This window comes from Pteropus vampyrus, unplaced genomic scaffold (genome assembly GCF_000151845.1).
Source record: "Pteropus vampyrus isolate Shadow unplaced genomic scaffold, Pvam_2.0 Scaffold15, whole genome shotgun sequence".
NCBI classification, from domain to species: domain Eukaryota; kingdom Metazoa; phylum Chordata; class Mammalia; order Chiroptera; family Pteropodidae; genus Pteropus; species Pteropus vampyrus.
In genome coordinates this window covers 14,081,084-14,099,849 of record NW_011888796.1, presented here as the reverse complement: position 1 = coordinate 14,099,849, position 18,766 = coordinate 14,081,084, and the positions used below count along the sequence as shown (strand labels likewise).

The following is an 18,766-nucleotide window of genomic DNA, read 5'->3' as shown; positions in this document are numbered from 1 at the left end:
TTTAAACAGATATTTCTTTTTTTGAAAAGGGAAAGCTTTATAAGCCCAGAGAGAAGAGGAAGGAAATTTACTAGAATAACAAAGCTCCCCAAACAAACTGAGCTATAGTGTCCATTTTACAAGAGCAGCATACTTAGCTAAGCAAGGAAGTCCCTTAAAAAAAAAAAAAAGAAAAATAAAAAAATCAGTTTAGGAGAATGCTTATGATTGAAATTGTAAGACTTTTAAAAACAGTATCTACGGCGTCTTTAACTAAGAGTTCTCAACATTTATAAAATTCACACTCTGGGCCAAGTACTAGACACTAAGTGTGGCTAGGAGGACTGGCTACTGTTTCTGCAGGGACACACTGCCTGGGACTTTGGTCCATTTCCTGCTGTCCCGCCTTTGAAGGCAGAGCGGGCAATGGAGAGAGCCTGACTGCCCAGCTCTCAATCGATTCTGAACCCAGGGACAAGCTGCTCACTTGCAGGGCTGTCTCAAGAATACAAATCAGTTCCTTTATCTTTAAAAAGCAATGAAAAGTTACAAGTATGTACTGGAGATAACAGGAATTAAAGTATGACTTTTAAAATACTGTCAAAAAGCCTTCAGTACTGCCAGTGTAAAGAAGTGCTGAATTTAAAAGAGTTTGAGCCTTTAGCCTCTTCCACTAAGGTTAGGGACTGGTTTTGGTTCCCTGGAGTTTAAAGTCCTTAAAGGAAAGGCAATTTTTTTTTTAAGATCTGTTCATGGCATCTTGCTCATCAGAGTTGTTCCCGAGGGACAGGGAATATTCTAAAACACTTAATGGTATAGTTAGAAAATGTTACTATTATCATTAAAATTGACTTGCTGATTGTTGACTTGTCTGTTTATTTCCTAGTTAGAAAATAAATATTAGCAACTGTTGACCTGGAAGGAGGTAAGGGTGGGGTTGACTCCAGGGAATTCCCTTAGGGACCAAGTCAGGAAGACTTACCAGAACGGCAAAGCCTGAAAGCCTTCAATTCTGAAAGCTGAGTCTGTGTTACAAAGAGAGACATCTTATTACCTTTGAAGGGGCTTCTTCACATCACTTTCAAATGATCTACAATTGCATCTCAAAAGAGTGTTTCATCTCTGGGAACAGCCAGATGATCTAACAAGACTTAAGAAATACAAAGGGAAACACTGGCATCCCATTAATAAAAAATGTATCCTGATGACATCATCTTATTTGATGGAAATAAATGGGAATAGTAGGGAAACTGCTTATGTACTTTGTCAAAGTCAAAGACTAGAACAAAAAATGTAATGAGAGTAATGGGAAAATGGGTACATTTCAAATACGAAAGCTCTTAGCACAACTTCTCTCAGTTATTAAGAAGTTTGCTCCAGAATTAAATATTTACTCTATCCAATGGGAATGAATAATTCATAAAGTTTAACTGCAGTGTTATGCATATATGATTTTATGCAGGGTAGTAAAATCAGCATTTTTTAATAAGTTTTTAAACTACCACTCTCTCCCATTACACCCAAAGTCCCAACACAAAGACTTGATTTGCTTGTCTATTCTTGGGCGAATGAAGCAGTTGGCTTTAGCTTTTCTCTCAGGTCCTCACTTAAACTGTCTGGTTTTGGCTTACGCTATTATTGTCTACAGCTGAAGAAATAATTGTTTAAAGCCTCTTGCTCTTGATAAGAATCTTACTAGATTCCATTTATTCCCTATGGAGGAAAACGGTTAACAAGGTGTCCCCTGTTTTCAACGAGGGCAGAAAGCAAAGTGGCCCTGCCCCAACTGTATTAATTGAACAATCTTTCCTACTAAGTCTGAGTATTACGAAATAGAATTGAGAGTGTTTTGTTTTTCTGCCCACTTCCACCTACCCTTGGAAGAAACATGAGCATAAAATTCAAAGTCAGTTCAAGGCACTACAGATATGCATACGAAAGGGGAAAAATGGACTCCATGGAATCTAAAACCTCACTTCTGTCTCTTAATGAAGTATAGCAAAAACAATGACAACCAAAACCGTCTCAGTAATCACACCTTATGCTGGAATCGAGAATGTGCCCTTTGTTTGTTGGTCAGGATTAATTCAGAATAGAATGTCTAGTTGAATTGCTTTGAGCGAAAATGATCCCATGAAAAAAGAAAAATCACTTTCCTTTCAATACCACACTGAATGAGAGGTCATCCCAAGGGATCCATTTGCCAGATAAACACACTAAATTGGAAGGTAGATGCACTTTTCAGCCTGATGGTGGAACCCACCTGTCACTTGTGAATTAGCACATTCTGCTTCAGGGTTTCCAAGTGAAGTTCTGTAATACACATTTCAATGTGGAAAATTTAGCAAGATTACAGTGGCCTTTGCCTATGGAATGGCTTTATTGGCTTGTAAACTAAACTTGGGAGGGGAGGCATGCTTAATAGCTAGGTTAGGTATCTTCTGTTTTAAAAAAGAATAAAATTGCCTGAATAAAGCTGGAGGAAAGGGTAGGATGGAAACTAATTAAATGTTTACAATTTATGTTAGGGCTCTAACATATGTGAACTGAAACAAAAGTAGAACACAATCAAAAACACCTTATAACAAGGTTTATTCTCATATATTCTATTCAAGGGATGAGGCGATGGTGGTGGGGCGTTCGTTACCCCATAGCGACAATGTGGGGTCTCACCTAAGGCACCAGATCACAATGGTGTTCACAACAGTCACGAGAGGCATCCCAAGTCACTGTAACTAATGTAGCCTGAAGCTTCACATGCAACTCACATTAAAAATAAATTTAGTTGCCTGAAAGCAATTTCTGTAATAGCATCATTCCCACTTGCCTGCATTTCTATCTATGTCTTCTTGGGTGGGAGGCAAATGGTGGAGTTAACAGGTAGCCTGCAAAGAGGTATGGCTACTAAGAATACCTATAACTTTCATTATATGTACAGGAGAAGGCCTCACAAGGAAAGATGCAGGAAAACATTTTGAACTCCTGTCCCAGGAGCCTCGGGATGAATTGTCAAGCTGTAGCAACTCCTCTATTATGGCACAACCCTAGAGAGAAAGGGGCGGCGGGGGAGGGAGGTATTATTATTTTATCCCTTCAGATGACTGTTTGCTTCCATAACCCCACAGGATGAGTTCCTAGAAGGGAGCTACCCTGAGGACAGCTTTTACAGGTGCTTGTGACACCCTTTCATTCCATTGCCCGCCCCTCCCCAAGTCCTCAGGTAAATACTGTTTGATTCACCCTAGAGCTAAAATTAGTCTCCTGTTGGATAGCAACAGCCAGATTTCTCCTCCATTTAACTTCTTACAACAGGTAAAGGTCTTTTTGTCTTCATCAAAAAACTCTGAAGTCACTTTAGAAAAAGTCAGGCATGTCTGAGAGCAGGAGAAACTGCAGCCCACAGGCAGGCGAGGAATTCTACCTTCCCTTGAGCCAAAATCCAGGAGTCAAAGGAAACCCACAATCAAAACCAAGTAGGCCTGTCTCCAGCTCTCCAACTAACCTTTATGAAATACTCACGTCAGGGAGAGACCCAGCCCTGCTTCCTCCTTCAATATTGCCCAGTGGCATTGAGATGAAGTATGAGCCACTAGTAACAAACACACCCAAGAAATAAATTCTTAATGCCCAAGGGCAGCAGACAAAAGGGCCCCAGGCACCAAAAGGGAGAAGTAGTAGCCAACAGTACCATAAAGAACTCCTGACAGATTCTGAACTCTTTAAAAGTTAAGAATAAATCTCACAGATCACTGAGAATTTTTTTCCTCCCCACAGTCCCCATATGGGACTACTTTGGAATATGGAAGATTATCCAGTACTCTGATGAGACCTAAACAGCTTCTGTAGAAGGGACAGGATATTTCTAGCACAAGCCCATGCCGCCCAGAGCATAAACTTCTGTTAGCCAAATGAGTGTGTCCCTAAATGGCTGAGGCTACTATGGAAACTGGCCAGGAAACAGGACTGCTATCCTGACCGAGCAGGAGGCAATAAGACTGACACATTGATTAAACTATGCCACTAGACTATGTATCCATGAATGTGACCTACGACCATGGTTACTGTACAAAGCTGGGATTGGCCCTTCTTACTGCCAACAGGAACATCAAAAGTGTCACATGTGAAGCTATTAATTTTTCAAAGTGACGAATCAATTTGAAAACTGACAGGCTCGATTCAGCTCACAAACACTTCATTTTTCAGCAAGAAAGCAGCTGGATGAGCTTTGGTTTGAGTCCACCATCAGCAATTTAAAAAGACAGAGTAAAAAATGGCAGCTAGTACTTCTATAGGCTTTCTGGGGTGGGATATAACAGACTATCAAAGTTGAGTTGGGAGAAGTCTTCCAGGGGAACAGACAACAAGAGAAATGACCCTCTCCAGGCCTCCAGTAGCTATTCTACTGATGGTGGGCAGTTGAATGCAAAAGCTTCAATATTTAGCATCAAAAGGTCTACCTGAGAGGTTCTGGAGGAGTTAAGGAAGCTCAAGTACATTGGGGTTGAAACGATTCTCCCAATGTACCCTTTTACTCAGATACAAGCTGCAAGATTTTGCCCACTTAGGCCTCAACTCTTATCTTTAGACATGAAACCAAAGTCTCACTTTTTAACAGTAAACCTCACTGGTTGTCAGATAAAACAAGGATATAAGAAATATGCTGCCAGCAACAAAATCAGCTCTGCCCAAGTATCCCCAGATGGCAACTACAAACTACCTTAGCAAAAAATAAGTAATCATTTAATTTCTTAGCACCAAATAATAATGCCTTGGGTAGTAAAAATAGTTGGAGAAGGGAGATACCAGACTTAAAAGTGTTCTCCAAATAACAAAAGCTCGCCTCTGAAAGCGTTGAGACATGTTTTCATCATTTTATTCATAGAGAAGCATCTTGGATACATTCCACAGAGTTACAAGTCAAGGCTACAAAACAGACTCTACGTAGTAAAATGACAGCCTTCCTGAGAGCAAGATAAATACGAATACTGCAATAACCAAAATATGCAAATTAGTTCTCTAATGGACCCAGGAAAGAGTCTGAAACCAAGTGAACTAAGACAGGAAGTAGCCTCTGCCTCAGGCCGATTGGCCCCCAGTGATGTGATGTTCTAGGCAGCATTTCCCTTCTTGCTTCTCATGGCCTTCTCTCTTTTCAGCTGTTACTTCTCTCCCACACTACTCTTGCACCATTTTCGTGGTTTCTCTCTCTGTTCTCCAGCTGTTTTTCTTCCTCTCTTCTGGCTCACATTTCTGACACTGCTCTGTCACTTCTGGGGTGAGGCCAGGCACTGCTCTTATTTAAAAAATGGTACAAACTCCTGACTGGCAGATCAGTTACATGTCTTCTAAACTGCAGTACTTATGGCAGGTTTCACTTCTGTTCCGTCCTTGGGCTCTTTCTAGTTACCTTTGAGTTTGTCGGTATCCTGGAAAGTTGAGAATGCTAGATGTCTGATTTCTGGGGGAATTACTGAAGCAAACTTTCTGTAGATTTTAGTATGCTGAACATGGACGTTAGATGGCAATGCACACGCACACATGCGTGCACACACACACGTATACACGCACACCTCCAATCAATCTACAATCTACAGACAACATTAAGAAAGTTGAGGCATTCTCTCTTTTCCAGTTTATATTAGTATCTGAAATATTTGCATCCCTAGTCTGAGCTGGGATGTGCAAGACATATTTAGAGCTTGCTCAGCATGGCATTTTCCATCATGTTCTATAAATGGCATGTTAGTAAATGAGCCGTAAAGAAAGAATAAAGAAAATGTTACTGCTTCTCCTTTATTGGTATATAATGGCAATGTGTAAAATGAAAAGCAGGGAGATGAGGGAGGCAGGCAAATCTCTGATTGCTGGAGAGCCAGATGTGCCTGGGTGTCATGGAACCAGAAAGAAGAACTGTGGCAACTGCTGAGTTGCTGCGACGAGAATCAAGTTTTAAAGCTGCTTTACTCCACCACAGAAGATAAGATGCCGGTTCTTAAAATGCCTAAACACACTGCTTTCACTTCCTACCTGTCACGGATGCTGTTTTTATAGTTGGGGGAATGGGGCGGGTGGTTTTTCACACAATTAAAAATGACAGGGCCATGGAGGAGAGATCTACTTCTAAGAAGAGCTATAAGTGGCAGACCCCAGATTATCTGAAAAAAATGAATCCAAAAATGTATAAACATAAAGCATGCCCAGAAATGTGAGCTCTCTCAAAGTTGAAACAGAGATGAAAACATTCAAACAATAGAAAAACTAGCCATATGTATCCAAAAAACAAACAAACAAACAAAAAAACCCGAGAAATAAGATTAGCAAGTAGTTGGCAACTTAGAAAAGCCATAAACTCCCTCAGTTCTCCCGTCTCTACACCACAGTGATGTGGGTATCTATGATGCGGTCCAGATGGATATGCCTGTCTGAGTCCTTACCTCATTGTGGTCACCAGTTGGGATGTGTGAAGGCCGTGCTTCTTCATCTAGTGGCTCGATCACTGTCACCTCTGCAAACTCCTCCACGGATTCTTGAAACTCAGGTAAGGACCTTCGTCCATAACGCTTCCCACCTCTAACATATTTGGGCTGAGCTTCGAGTGAGCAGTCTGCGCAAAGAGACAAGAGTTGAGGCCACATTACATGACGATCTCAGCCCCTGGCTGACACTCGCAGCCGTCAGACACAGCCTCTTATACCAGCCCCAAAATAAACCGTCACCATTTGCCAGTTGTGGTGGACGTGGGCGTATGTGAGCCACCAGGTCAGATGCAGAGCACAGCTTCTAATCCTGAATGATTTACAACACTCCGAGTGTATCTCTATACATGAGGGGAGAGAGTCAATGCCATCGGGGAGGGATTTGACTTAAAAGCACAGAATTAAGAACAGGACAAAACAAGGGGTCTTATTTATTCTTCTGTTTTTCAAGCTAGTGTGTTGCAGAGAAAGGGAAAGGATGCCATCATATAACAAAGAGACACACTGGAGGAAGTCTTAGAAAATCATGATAAAACAAACACCGTCTCAGCACTGTAAAGTTAGTGTTCACACCAATTAGTTGGAAACACACCCCTCGTACCTCAGTGACTCCTTTGTTAACCATCCCACTTTCTGATCTATCAGATAAACAGGATGACAGAACAAAGAAACTGACACTGTGGATCTTAATCGATGAACGACAGCTCATCGCTTATATGCGACCTGGCATCAGGAGCTCATTATAAAATTAAAAGCTGTGGAATAAAATAGCCAATGCAAAACTGCATTAAGAAAAATGGTATGTTATGTTTTTTTCTACTTCATGAGCTTCAGTGCTGTACAAAATAAAAAGAATTGTGCATACGGAGAGTCATCCCTTAACCTTAAAGGACTTCAGCATTCTGACATAACATGTCGCAGGGTCGACGCTGACCACCTCCACCACCACCATTGTTTCCACCACCACTCCCACCACCATCACCACTACCACTAACCCGTCTACAACGGATAGCTTTAAAGCAATAAAATAAATACTTCACTCTATGCAAATGTCATCATGGATACAGATTTTTTTGTTAGCACCTTGCACAGAATTAGGAGAATAAAATATTCTATTAACAGGCAAAAGGCCAGCAACACTTTGATTCTTATCATCCACACAGACACAATGTCTCCCTGGAGAACATAATATGTGTGCTGTTTGAACACAATCCTAACAAGATACGTCTGAACTTAGACACATAGATTTTTAGGTGAGGTAGGCACACATACCAACAAAATGAGGGTGGTTGATTAGATAAGAACTAAAAGGACAAAATCCTTGCTTTATCATCACTGAAACCATGTTACTTTGTAGTTTTCCTGGGATGACAGTGACATACTTTGCCTCTCCTCATCCCATTGCCCTTCCTCTGGTATAAGATTTCACAGATGTGGTCAGAAGCATCCTGAAAATGCTCAGCAAAGCTCGGAGTGAAGTATTTATGCTTGCTCTATAATTTCTAGCGATATTTATAACCAGCTTTTTAAAAGTCCCAGCCAAATCATTGTATTAGGTCGAGCGATTCTCTTACAGGAAGTATTTAAGCATACAAAATTTATAGTGAAAATTACATGCATATTTGAAGGTACCTTTTATCAGAAGAGAGTGTGTCAGCTTGTGAGTATTCAGGAGTGGCCCAGACACCCGAGCTACTTGTTGGCAGCTGACACCCACAGATGCTAGTCAGATAAGAGGCAATGCAGAACCATCCTTAATTTATGACATATTCTTACATTTTACCAGCAGACAACAAGATACACCATTAATGATGATGGGGGCTTGGAAAAGACTAAAAGGAAAATTTACAACATCAGAAAACAGAACATGGGATTTTCCCAGTATGAGAACACAGTCGTGGTCTGGAGAGGGAAGTGGCAGAGGAGGTCTTGATGCACGTTGCGCTTTTTCAGAGGAAAAGAAGTAGTGGAACAGAGCAACCACCTTAAAAATTTCACTGTGGTTTAATCCAAAACCCACCTGTGGATGAAATGGTTCCCTAGCTATTTATCACTAAATACCCCATGCCGTGTAGGGAATAGTGGTGGATTTGAAACAGCTCTTTTTCTAAGCAATGGAAGGTAATAGACTGTGAACCATCAGGGACCCTGCAGGGTTCCTATTGATTTATTTACTTGCTTATTTTTGCATTGCCAAGAACTTAAAAATTTTTGAATTACATTTTATTATAACTAATTTTGAAAAAACTTTTAAGTGAACACCTTTCACAGAATGTACATATATCGCAAATTAAATTTCTAGAGAAATTTATTAAACTGTATCATCTTTTTTGGAATAAAGATATTAGCACACACAAAGGGCAAATGGGTATTCAGGTTTCCTCATATTCAATTTCCCAAATCGTCCATGTGACCAGTGAAGAATTAGACTAATCACACCAATTAAAAACAGTTACTTCTTTGACTTACACACTCACATGTCCCTCTCCTATTTGGAACATCAGCATCATTGTAATTACATAACAAGGAAAAAAAAAAAGACAGCAAAAGTAAAGAGGTCCAGAGAGAACAAACATAGTCAACAGCCATTGCTATGTTTAGTATCTGAAAACTGCGATTCTCCTTGTCATTCTCAACCAGGCCTTTAGAAGTCCACAGCAGCAGTCCACTAAGCAGGAGGCCTCGGTGGGAATTTTAAGACTCTTACACATCCAAATTAAAGAATGCCAGACCCCTTTCCTTACCATGCTGAACGAACACTTGCAAAACCGCAGCCGAGGCAGTTTACTTTACGAGAGCATCCAGATGTAAGTTACGTATTTCAGGGTTTCATACTGGAACAATCTGATCTGTGCCAGATAATACGGAGTCATTCGATTAAGAAATAAAATAACTTACATCATATAGCTTTCTATAACGTAAGTCACTGCTCTAATCATGAGTTCCAAGGAGAGATGTGAAATGCCAGAGAAACAAACAAAATATGAAGGACTGCTCTGCTTTTAGTGTTTTATTTCCTTGAACATATATTTATGATTCTGCCTGGGTTGTCGAGCTTCTGGGTTATTTTATCTTCTTTTCCATTTTCTGTTTCTCCTATCTGTCATCACTACATAAAAATAAAAATGGGCTTTGAAGGAAATCAGACAAGACTCCCGCTTAGAGAAGTCTTGGACCCCATTTCTGGAGAGCTAATTATGGGGTATACCAATCATACCAAGGTGGTTTAGAAGCAGCTCTACCTGATCTAGTTTGGATGATCTATGCTTTAGTCCATAAGCCAAAAGCTTGGTTTGATTCAATTTTCTAAAGACTGCTAGAGTAATACAGAAGCAAATAATAGTCTCTATAGAGCCAATAGTCAAAAAAAAAAAAAAAAAGAAAAATCTAATCAAAGTTCAAAGGACAAAAACAAAACAAAACAAAACAAATTTCCTTTCAGCCTTAGAAATTAAACAAAATCTGGATGCTCAGATACCATATTCTTTATTCCGTATCTTATCTGTCCCAAGAAGAGGAACTCCAGACCTATAACAATGCTCACCTTCCAGAATCAGGACAAACCAACATGCATAGGTAAGAATCATGACCGGAAGGCCTTACAGTTACAATGAGAGGAAAACTGAAATGCAGTGTCAGTGAGAATGACCACTAAGGGGATAAGCCGGCTGCAGACAAGGAAAACAATGGACCTGCACCTTCCCCATCCCTCTCCCAACTCCCTTCATTCCCCGGCTCTAACTGGGCATAATAAGTAAGTCTCTCCTAGGACTGATGGCAGCCACCAGTGTGATGCAGATTGCCACTTGGAACATTGAGCTCTCCTGATGGCCACAGACAAAGCAATGAGGACCCAAGAGGAAGCTGAAATAGTTACCTGAACACCTAAATACTATTTATTCAATCAGTGCTGTCTTTGCAAAAATACAAGCTTAGACCGGGAGGGAAGTAGTATCTACAGCTTTTATGTGGGAAGTTAAAGGAGAGTTTCAAATGTGCACTCCAGTATTAGGCCGATTCACTTAACTCACATATAATGAACACCTGTCATTATGCTATACCTGCTAAGGAATAACGAATATTTTATCATTTTTTGAATCAAATTTCCCAGTTCCTAAAAATGACCTGAGGATATTTCCATGATGAAGAAGAAAGCCCTGCCTTTATGGTTCTGATATCCTTATTCTGGAATTGCTCATGCAAAGCCTTGTTTCCTGCTTCCCTTCCTACTCCATTTAGTCAGCCCTGGAAAATTCCCTGGACAGCATCCCCTTCCAAAGGACCTCAGCACAGGGGTACCGCCAATCTGAGGCTCTCCAAACTACAGTTCTGCTGAGCTCACAAGATTCCCAAAATCCATCTGAAAATAAGACAGAGTCAAAAATGAAACACGTGCAAATCTCATGACAAGAACCTCATTAACTTCCCTAGGGAAAGGCAGCCAGGCAGCAAGCAAGCACCACCAGCCCACCGCTTATCCCCACGTCCCTGCCTACTCTGACGGTGCCCTTACACAGGATTACACGGCAAGAGCGCAAACTCGCCTGATTCTCCAGAAGAGAAAAGAGAGAGAAAGACTCAAAGGGGAGATCAAGACTGAGAGGGAGGGAGAGGCTGGGGGGAGGGGAGAGACACCAAGAGAGAGAAGGAGGGTGGGGAATAGAAGATGGGCACAGACCCAGAGGTCTGTGGAGCGGGGCCAGGAGGAACAGATTTGGTGAGGGGACCAAGAGGTAAGGAAGAGTGTGAGGTGGGAGCAAGGAGGAGAGGAGTGTAAAGGTGAGATGGAGAGGTGGAAAGAAGAAAGGGGTGAGGAGAGGGATGTCCCAAGGAGGGGAGGAGAGAAGAGAGGCCAAGAGAGAATGAACAACATAAAAAAGACCTCAGGAAAGCCTTCCAACGTGATCGGCCATTCCTCTGCCCCCCAGTATGCTCCCTGCCTCTGCGGGAGGTGTCAGCAGGCATGGTCATCACCCCACACTCGCATGCACACAGCCCTTCCAAGGCAGCTGCTTCTGGGGTGAAGTCACATTGCTCCCAACTACTCCTCTCTCCTGATGCCCATGTTCAACTGGAGCTTTAAGGTCCTCTCTGGATGCAATGACAGAATTTTAGTTGTCTCTACTTCGGCTCCTACCAGTCTGAATGATGCATCTTGATGAAACACAGTGGCTTCTGAACACAAAGGTACTGGGGGTGGCTCAGAATAGCCTAACGTAGGAGGGAGTTTTCAGGGGAAGGTTAGCACCCTAAGGAAGGCAACACTCAGAGCTGATTGGTCTGACTCCAGTCTGTCTAAGCCCTAAGGCAGCTGAAGATCAGTCAAAAGGAAAAACTGTTTGAGTTGATAATAACACGATTGCTTCTCTAGCCTGCTCCTGGGAGGAGCCAGCGCATCAGGGAGAGGCACCCACATGGGGCCCCAGCAGAACGAAGCCAGAGAGTCTCACAGCACTCAAACCCACAGCAAATTTCTTCATCCTCATTCTTAGTGGTGGGTAAGGTGAGTGGCAAACACACACACAATGACGTTATCCAGTCTCTCATCTCGATAAGAAACTAGAGCCGCCTCCATCTCATTCTTGCCCTCATTCCCTTTTCCTTGTTATCTCCTTTCCCTTCAGCAACAGGCTGAAGTAAGAGGGACATATCAATTCTCTAACACTCCCTGTGGAAAATGATCAACTTCACAGCCTGTTTGGAAATCTTCTCATACATTGCAGTTGAAATAAACGTACGACATCAGAACCCACGAGTGAACTGTTTCATTATCAAAATTCTCACTAGTCTTACTTAATTTTAAATAACATGAGTATTTTTTCTGCACGTAATACATTTTTAAAGACTGCCTTTTCATCCTTAGTAAAATCCTCATAAGTATTCTTCTATAGCACAGTTTAATAGCTGCTTAACCTTTGATTTCAGATACATCATAATTTGCCTAACCAATACATTGCCAAATACTTATGCTTGATATATTTTATTTATTTATTTGTTTGTTTGTTTGTTTGTTTAATGGTGAGGCAACCCTTGGTTGACCTCACAGATTGCGAGGACTTTGTCAGCTTAAATCCCTTATTTTTTTTATTTTTCACACCTGCAGCACATGGTCTGCCTAGGTGGTCTCCCATCCAAGTACTAACCAGGCCCGACCCTGCTTAGCTTCCGAGATCTATTTTCATATTTTAAATGACTATTCTTATACACACATCTTCGTGCACATCCATAATTATTTCTATAGCATAAAATCTGAGTGGCATTGATTACCCAAAGGCATTTTTATAGTTTTTGGTGACTATTGTTTTTATGTCATTCCAGAAAGGTCCTACCATGTTACTTAACCACCAGTGGGTATGAGTGTTTTCAATTCCCTTTGAATTCCTGCACTGACTCCTCACACCCTCTTTTGTTGGTAGTGGTGATAGTGGTAGTAGTTTTACTTTGCTTTTAGAGAGAAAAGTTCTGCTCCTCACTGTCAACATCTCATAGATACCAAGGGATTAGGAGACTAAGTTCTTATCTTACTAAACCAAAGACAGAACAATGGAACACGCCCGTTGGGCCATCTGTGTATAATAACTCCTAAAAACAGGAGTGCCTGGCCTAAGACCTCTGAAGATGCAAACACCCGTCTTCAATTACTGCAATTCAGGATTTAGCCCAATGCCTGGCCATAGAAACCGCTTCAATGCACATCTCTTGAATGAATGAAAAGGTAGTTACCTGTTTATTATATTTATAGCTGCCTCAAAATATAAAAAAAATAATTAAAATTAGGGTGCTTCCGGGGTGGCTCCATAGTGTAGTGGTTAGCACGTCTGCTTTACATGCAGGAGGTCCTGGGTTCACGCCCCAGGTGGAGCCACGGACCATACCCTGGGTGTGCCAGGCCCCGGGTGCGCCAGGCCCTGGGAGCACACTGCCAGTGTGTGGGAGGAGATGCCCTGCCTTCAGAGATCCAGTTCTTAAGGAGAAACAGCAATATCCATAGGTCAGGGGTGGAAGCCGGGAGGGGGAATTAAAGAGAGGAGAAAAAATTAGGGTGGTTCCTGGAGTTAGGAATGCTTATTACAAAAAGAAAAACCTCTAATTATCTGCACCAAAAACCATGCCTAGTCTTATTTTTCTAATGATTTGGCTTTTGCAAACCTGAGTCTTCCCTCACCAGATTAACAAAGGAAAGACAGTCCACATTAACTATATCAGGAAAAGAAAGGGCTACCTGCATTATGCTAGCATTGACTATAGAACAGAAATCTAATGCCAGATGCATCAAACGAGGACAAAATCTCTGGAGAGCAGATCCAAACGGCATGTGGATGCCACGTAGCTTAGAGCATGTGCCAGCATTTCCATTACAAAAATCCTATCATCCAAGGCTGTAGCAAATTGAATAAATGACTAATAATTAAGTTGTCCCTCATTTATTCCAGGAAAACAATTTAAAAATTAAATTGTACATGTAGATATGAAGGAGTTATGCCACTGGCAATATTAATCAGGTTGGAATTTACAAAGGATTTCTCTACAACCCAAATCCATTTTTCGGACCTTACATGAATTTCAGGGTTTCTCATTGTATTGTTATTATTGTTGTTATTTTTGCTTTTTAAAGAAAACACTCACCTAAGATTTAGAATCATAAATATCAGAGATAAAAAGATGCTGAAAACAATCTAGTCCATACTCTCTAATTTTAAAAATAAAGAAACTTTACCTCAGAGAAATTATAAATGGTAGAACCTAAGACTATGGAAATGAGTTAATTTGATCTCCTCTCAAATCCTATTATAGCTTTGTCTTTGTATTTTTTATATATAATTGCCTTTTATTAAGGGACTATGAGAGTATGTCATATATACTGTGCATGTGTCTCTAGGAATCAAAACTTTGGTGTCAATTTATGTTAGGTAAGATTTTACAGAAAAGCCAAGTTTTTTCATAAAATTAGATAATGTCATTTAGATATTAGGAGACATCACAATGAAATCTTGGAGCTGAACGGATTTTAAGTATTTTCCAGTACAACCACTTTTACATACGAGGTGATCAAAGACCACAGAGGTTATGACATATACAGCCCCCCAATTAGAAGGGCAGAGACAGATTTCCTAACTCCTGGCTCAAGGCTCTTTTTACCATAACAAGTGGCTTTTCTATATTATGGTCTGGTACAGCACCTGGTATTTTAAATGTATAAAAATCTTAGATGTTATAAAACATCAGTTCATGACCCATTCAGTTTCTAAGGCTATGCCCTATGGCCCACCTATGTTTTCAGTCACCTTCCATAATTTATAGGTAATCTTCTCTCTCAAAGTCTAGTAGGTCCACTGATTTCAAAAGGCAAGACAAATACCACAGCCCTGGCCCCTTACGGTAGAAGATGAATTAAGTGTTAAACAGCCAAATAATGCTGAAGACACAGGCCTGTTACTAATGATCACATGAAACTTGTTCTTATTCACTCCTTCCTGCTGCCTCTAGCCACTTGGCATCTTTCTGGCCACGCTGCACTGACTGAGGACTGGGTTGCCCCTAGCTCATCCATCTGAAGGCTAACAACCTTATACTACAGCCTCCTTGCATCCCATCCCTTGGTGATACAGCATCTGCATCCTCCTCTGCCACTATCCGTGAGACTTCAAGTAAGCTATGTCCCTCTTCAGGCCTCAGTTTGCTCATGGATAAAATGGCAGAGTTCTCTCCAGCCTGGCAATGATATGGTCTATGACTTAAGGGATAGTCATTTTCATAAAGGGGAAGGAGAGAATAAACTCAGGTGGCCTCTTGATATACTACATTTGAATCCTGACCCTTCTTTCTCTGTCTCTTGCCAGCCAAGCCAGTCAGCCTATGCAAGTGGAGTCACATTTTAGAGTGGGTGGGGAATATCCGAGTAGAAAGAACTGCATGATCCCCAGATATAACTGAAAGGGCCAGACAGAGATGGGAAAAAGACAGAAAAAGCAGAGAAGGTCAGGAACAAAGAAGGGAATGTGGGAGGAAAGGCTGACTCACTGCCTCCTATTAGATAAAACACTTAAGGCACAGGCTCAATCCTAGATTTTATCCTGCCAGACCAAACATCAGAGACGTGACATAAATGCAGGATGAAATGCTACGATAAGTATGTTGCTGCTTCACTACACAGATTTAGGGCAGCTCTATAACAAAGGTTTGCTCCAGCCTATCCAAAGGATGAAGCACACGGCAAAACTATAAAAATCCCTTCTGTGCGTTGTCCCAGAAGACTTGTCCAAATTATGGTTTGGGTCTGCACAGCAGCGAGGGACACACATAACTCTGAAACCACCATCTGGAGCCAGATTCATAAACGTTAATTCCTAGCTGTTACCAAGCTCAGTCAGCCATTGTCTATGTCCTCGTGCCATTATTTAAGTCTCAATGTTGTACAACTCTAGGGTACACCCTTCACATTTGTGGTCACCATAAATCTGTATGTTATGACAATTTTCTGGCAGGTGACAGTACAGGTTTTGAAGAAAAGGCAGCAAAAGGATTATGTAGACTAGAGGAAGGACTGCTCCTTCCAAACCCACATAAAAGCACATTATCAGCCTACAGAAGACCATGGAACTTATGCTTATATTTCCTATGTTCATGTTAACTAAATGTGGTGATGTCACCATAGCTCTATTCAGGGTCCCTAGATTTTGCACTATTGTTATCAAGATGACAGACAACCTTAAATAAGGAAAAACATCAGTAAAATGTGAGACCCCATAAGAACAAAAGTCTGTGTTCCAGCAGTGGTCACTTACAGAAATTCTAATGTTAGTCTAGAAAATCTTGAGACGTCAATAACCTCCCTCCCAGGCTCATGTTGGCTTCCAAGAGCTCTAGCAAGACTCAGAGTTGACAATAATCTTCCTAGGGGTGGCCACCATAGGCAAAAAGAGGGAGACCCAATCCAGAATCCAAACAGTGCTAAACACAGGATTCAGACATATGCCACAAATCTGGAGCATTTCAGAAGGTGCAATGAAGAACTGGATCACCTGTGAGTATAAGAAATGAGTTTCCATCTGTGCATCATCTAAATAGGTCACATTGAATGACTCCTTGTAGTGATAAAATATTAATGATTTCTCCTCAGTCTCAAAAACTGGACTATATTTTTGATCTTTTTCTTCTAAAGACAGGTAATAATTTACAAAGAGTAAAATTCTAAAGACAGGTAATAATTTACAAAGAGTAAAATTGTGCCTTTCAGCGCACAATTTTATGGGTTGAAAAAACTCATAAAATATTGAACTACCACCACACTCAAGATTTTAAATAGTTTCATCACCCCCAAAATTCCCTTGTGCCCCTTTATAGTCGATCCCTAGCCTTACCCTGACAATTACTGATCTGATAAATGCAATACAAATCTAAAAGTGTCTAGATGTCCCCTTAAATATTTACCATATTTCATTTATTCTAAGACACACACACACACACACACACACACACACACACATACACACACACACACACACCCCTAGATTTGAACACTGAAATTAGGATGTCTTATAATAAATGACATTTTACCATTATAACTGGCAACAATTTTTCTTCTTAGAGATACATAAAATAATGATGTGTTTTATATTCTATGGTGTCTTTAAAAAATCAATGAAGTATATTAAAGTCATAACATTCATTGAATACTTACTATGTGTTAAGCATTGTGCTAGGCCCTGGAAGTACAAAAATTGAACCACATGGTCCTCAAGGAACTATTACTTGAGAGGGAGAGATAAAGTTATAATATAATGTGGTAATACCTATAGCAGAGGGTTATCCACTCAATAGGACTAAATAAAATTATCTCTAGATAGGTAGGCCACCCTTCTTTTATTGGGAAAAATTCCCCCCAATTCCCATCCTTCCATGTCCACAGGAAATGAGGATAAAGGAAGTATCATTCAGCCTCACTCTGCTCATTTAGGGGTGAGTTATTGCCACACCATCTGACATACCGCCTAGGAACAATCCAATTATTTCTTCCATAATTCACTGTTGTTGGAAGGAAGTCTCATTTTAGTGTTCAACAGCTGCAAGGCTTTTATGATAATATCAAAAGACAAGTCACTGAAAATAACTGTTCAATCTGTGAAAGGCAGTGCCCCAAATTTTTCATAGACATGCTTCAAGGTCCCCAAATTCTTCCCTGTACAACTTTTAAAGAGGAATGTAGAGAAGACAAGTTAGTGTCCTTACCTGGTTCTTGAAAGTGTTCTTCATTTGATAGAGTTCTAGACAAGATGAGTATTAATGCTTCTTTAAATTGGTCAAAATGTACCTAAAAATAAGGAATTAAAAATAAATTCAAAATAGTTTCCACAATCTTAAGGAAACAAATCCATCTACATACAAAGTACCAGAATTATTTTTAGCATCCTGAGAGTCTTGAAGTAAGTCATAACCTGCTTTTGTTCCTTTTTTTTTCTTAATTTCTCTAAAGCACTAAAGGGAAGTGGGCTGATTATTTTTGACATTCCAGTGTCATAAACACTAATATCAATATTTATTCAACCTTGCAGAGAAAAGCTATATAGCAAAGCCTTTTTTATAAACTCAGAAAAAGGTATGTTTTGAATTCTTCTTTTCCTTATCTGAATAAGCCCAGAAAAGAAAGATGTTAGGTTGGGTATTAGGAAAAACTTCCCCCCAAAATGATCCATTGTAATGATATCCCAAAGATGCTTTCATCTCTTAAGATATTCTAGAAAAGAGTAATTTATCTTCTGAGGATGACTTGAATATAGTCTTGCCTGGGGCAGGTATATAATATTTATCTCCCAAGGCCCCTATGATTCTATAAACAAGCAGAAATCAATAGCAAACACAAAGGATAAAAGGACTTTGGAAAGCATTTTCCTGAATTCTTAAAAATACAGTTACCTCAACTAAAGTAGGAAAGAACCTGAGTTTTATTTAAGTAAATACTCAGAATAGAGATATCAATTTGGTTAAAGGGGTAAAATGGATTTCTTTATGGCTGAGTATATTCTTCTATAATGTAAATTTATGTGATCTCACCCTGAGGCAGAAGAGAGAGATGATATTTATTCTCACCATTATTCTAGTTTGATAATGTGGCATCTATTTATACAGAAACCCATATGTAAATACAAAGTTGGTACATTTGTAATTTGTGCTATCTTGGGTTTCTTTGGGTATCATAACAAAACATCACCTAGAAGTTTAAATATAGGTAACAGATAAAAAACGCTTTCAAATTAAATTTAGAAAAGCAACAAATCTCAACAGTTACCTAAATCGAGGGGAAAAACTATACA

The 18,766-nt window shown here is 40.2% G+C and overlaps 1 protein-coding gene and 1 long non-coding RNA gene across 10 annotated transcripts in view; both read right to left on the bottom strand.

Annotated features, from left to right (window-relative positions):
• NIN (ninein) overlaps positions 1-18,766 on the bottom strand; it is a 93,916-nt gene that overhangs the window by 55,498 nt on the left and 19,652 nt on the right. For 5 of the 9 annotated variants that reach the window (XM_023527249.1, XM_023527252.1, XM_023527253.1 and 2 more), the window contains exons 4-6: positions 17,685-17,766; positions 8,088-8,177; positions 6,414-6,583 (exon numbers count right to left, since the gene is read on the bottom strand). In XM_023527249.1, coding sequence (XP_023383017.1) covers positions 6,414-6,583; positions 8,088-8,177; positions 17,685-17,766 — 342 coding nt within the window. The remainder of the gene's footprint in view (positions 1-6,413; positions 6,584-8,087; positions 8,178-17,684; positions 17,767-18,766) is intronic. The other 4 variants (XM_011385570.2, XM_011385580.2, XM_011385608.2 and 1 more) reach the window with 1 other exon arrangement.
• LOC111735823 lies at positions 4,830-6,392 on the bottom strand. The gene is made up of 2 exons (XR_002778987.1): positions 6,007-6,392; positions 4,830-5,405 (listed from the first exon to the last, which is right to left on the bottom strand). It is a non-coding gene; the product is annotated as an uncharacterized LOC111735823 (long non-coding RNA).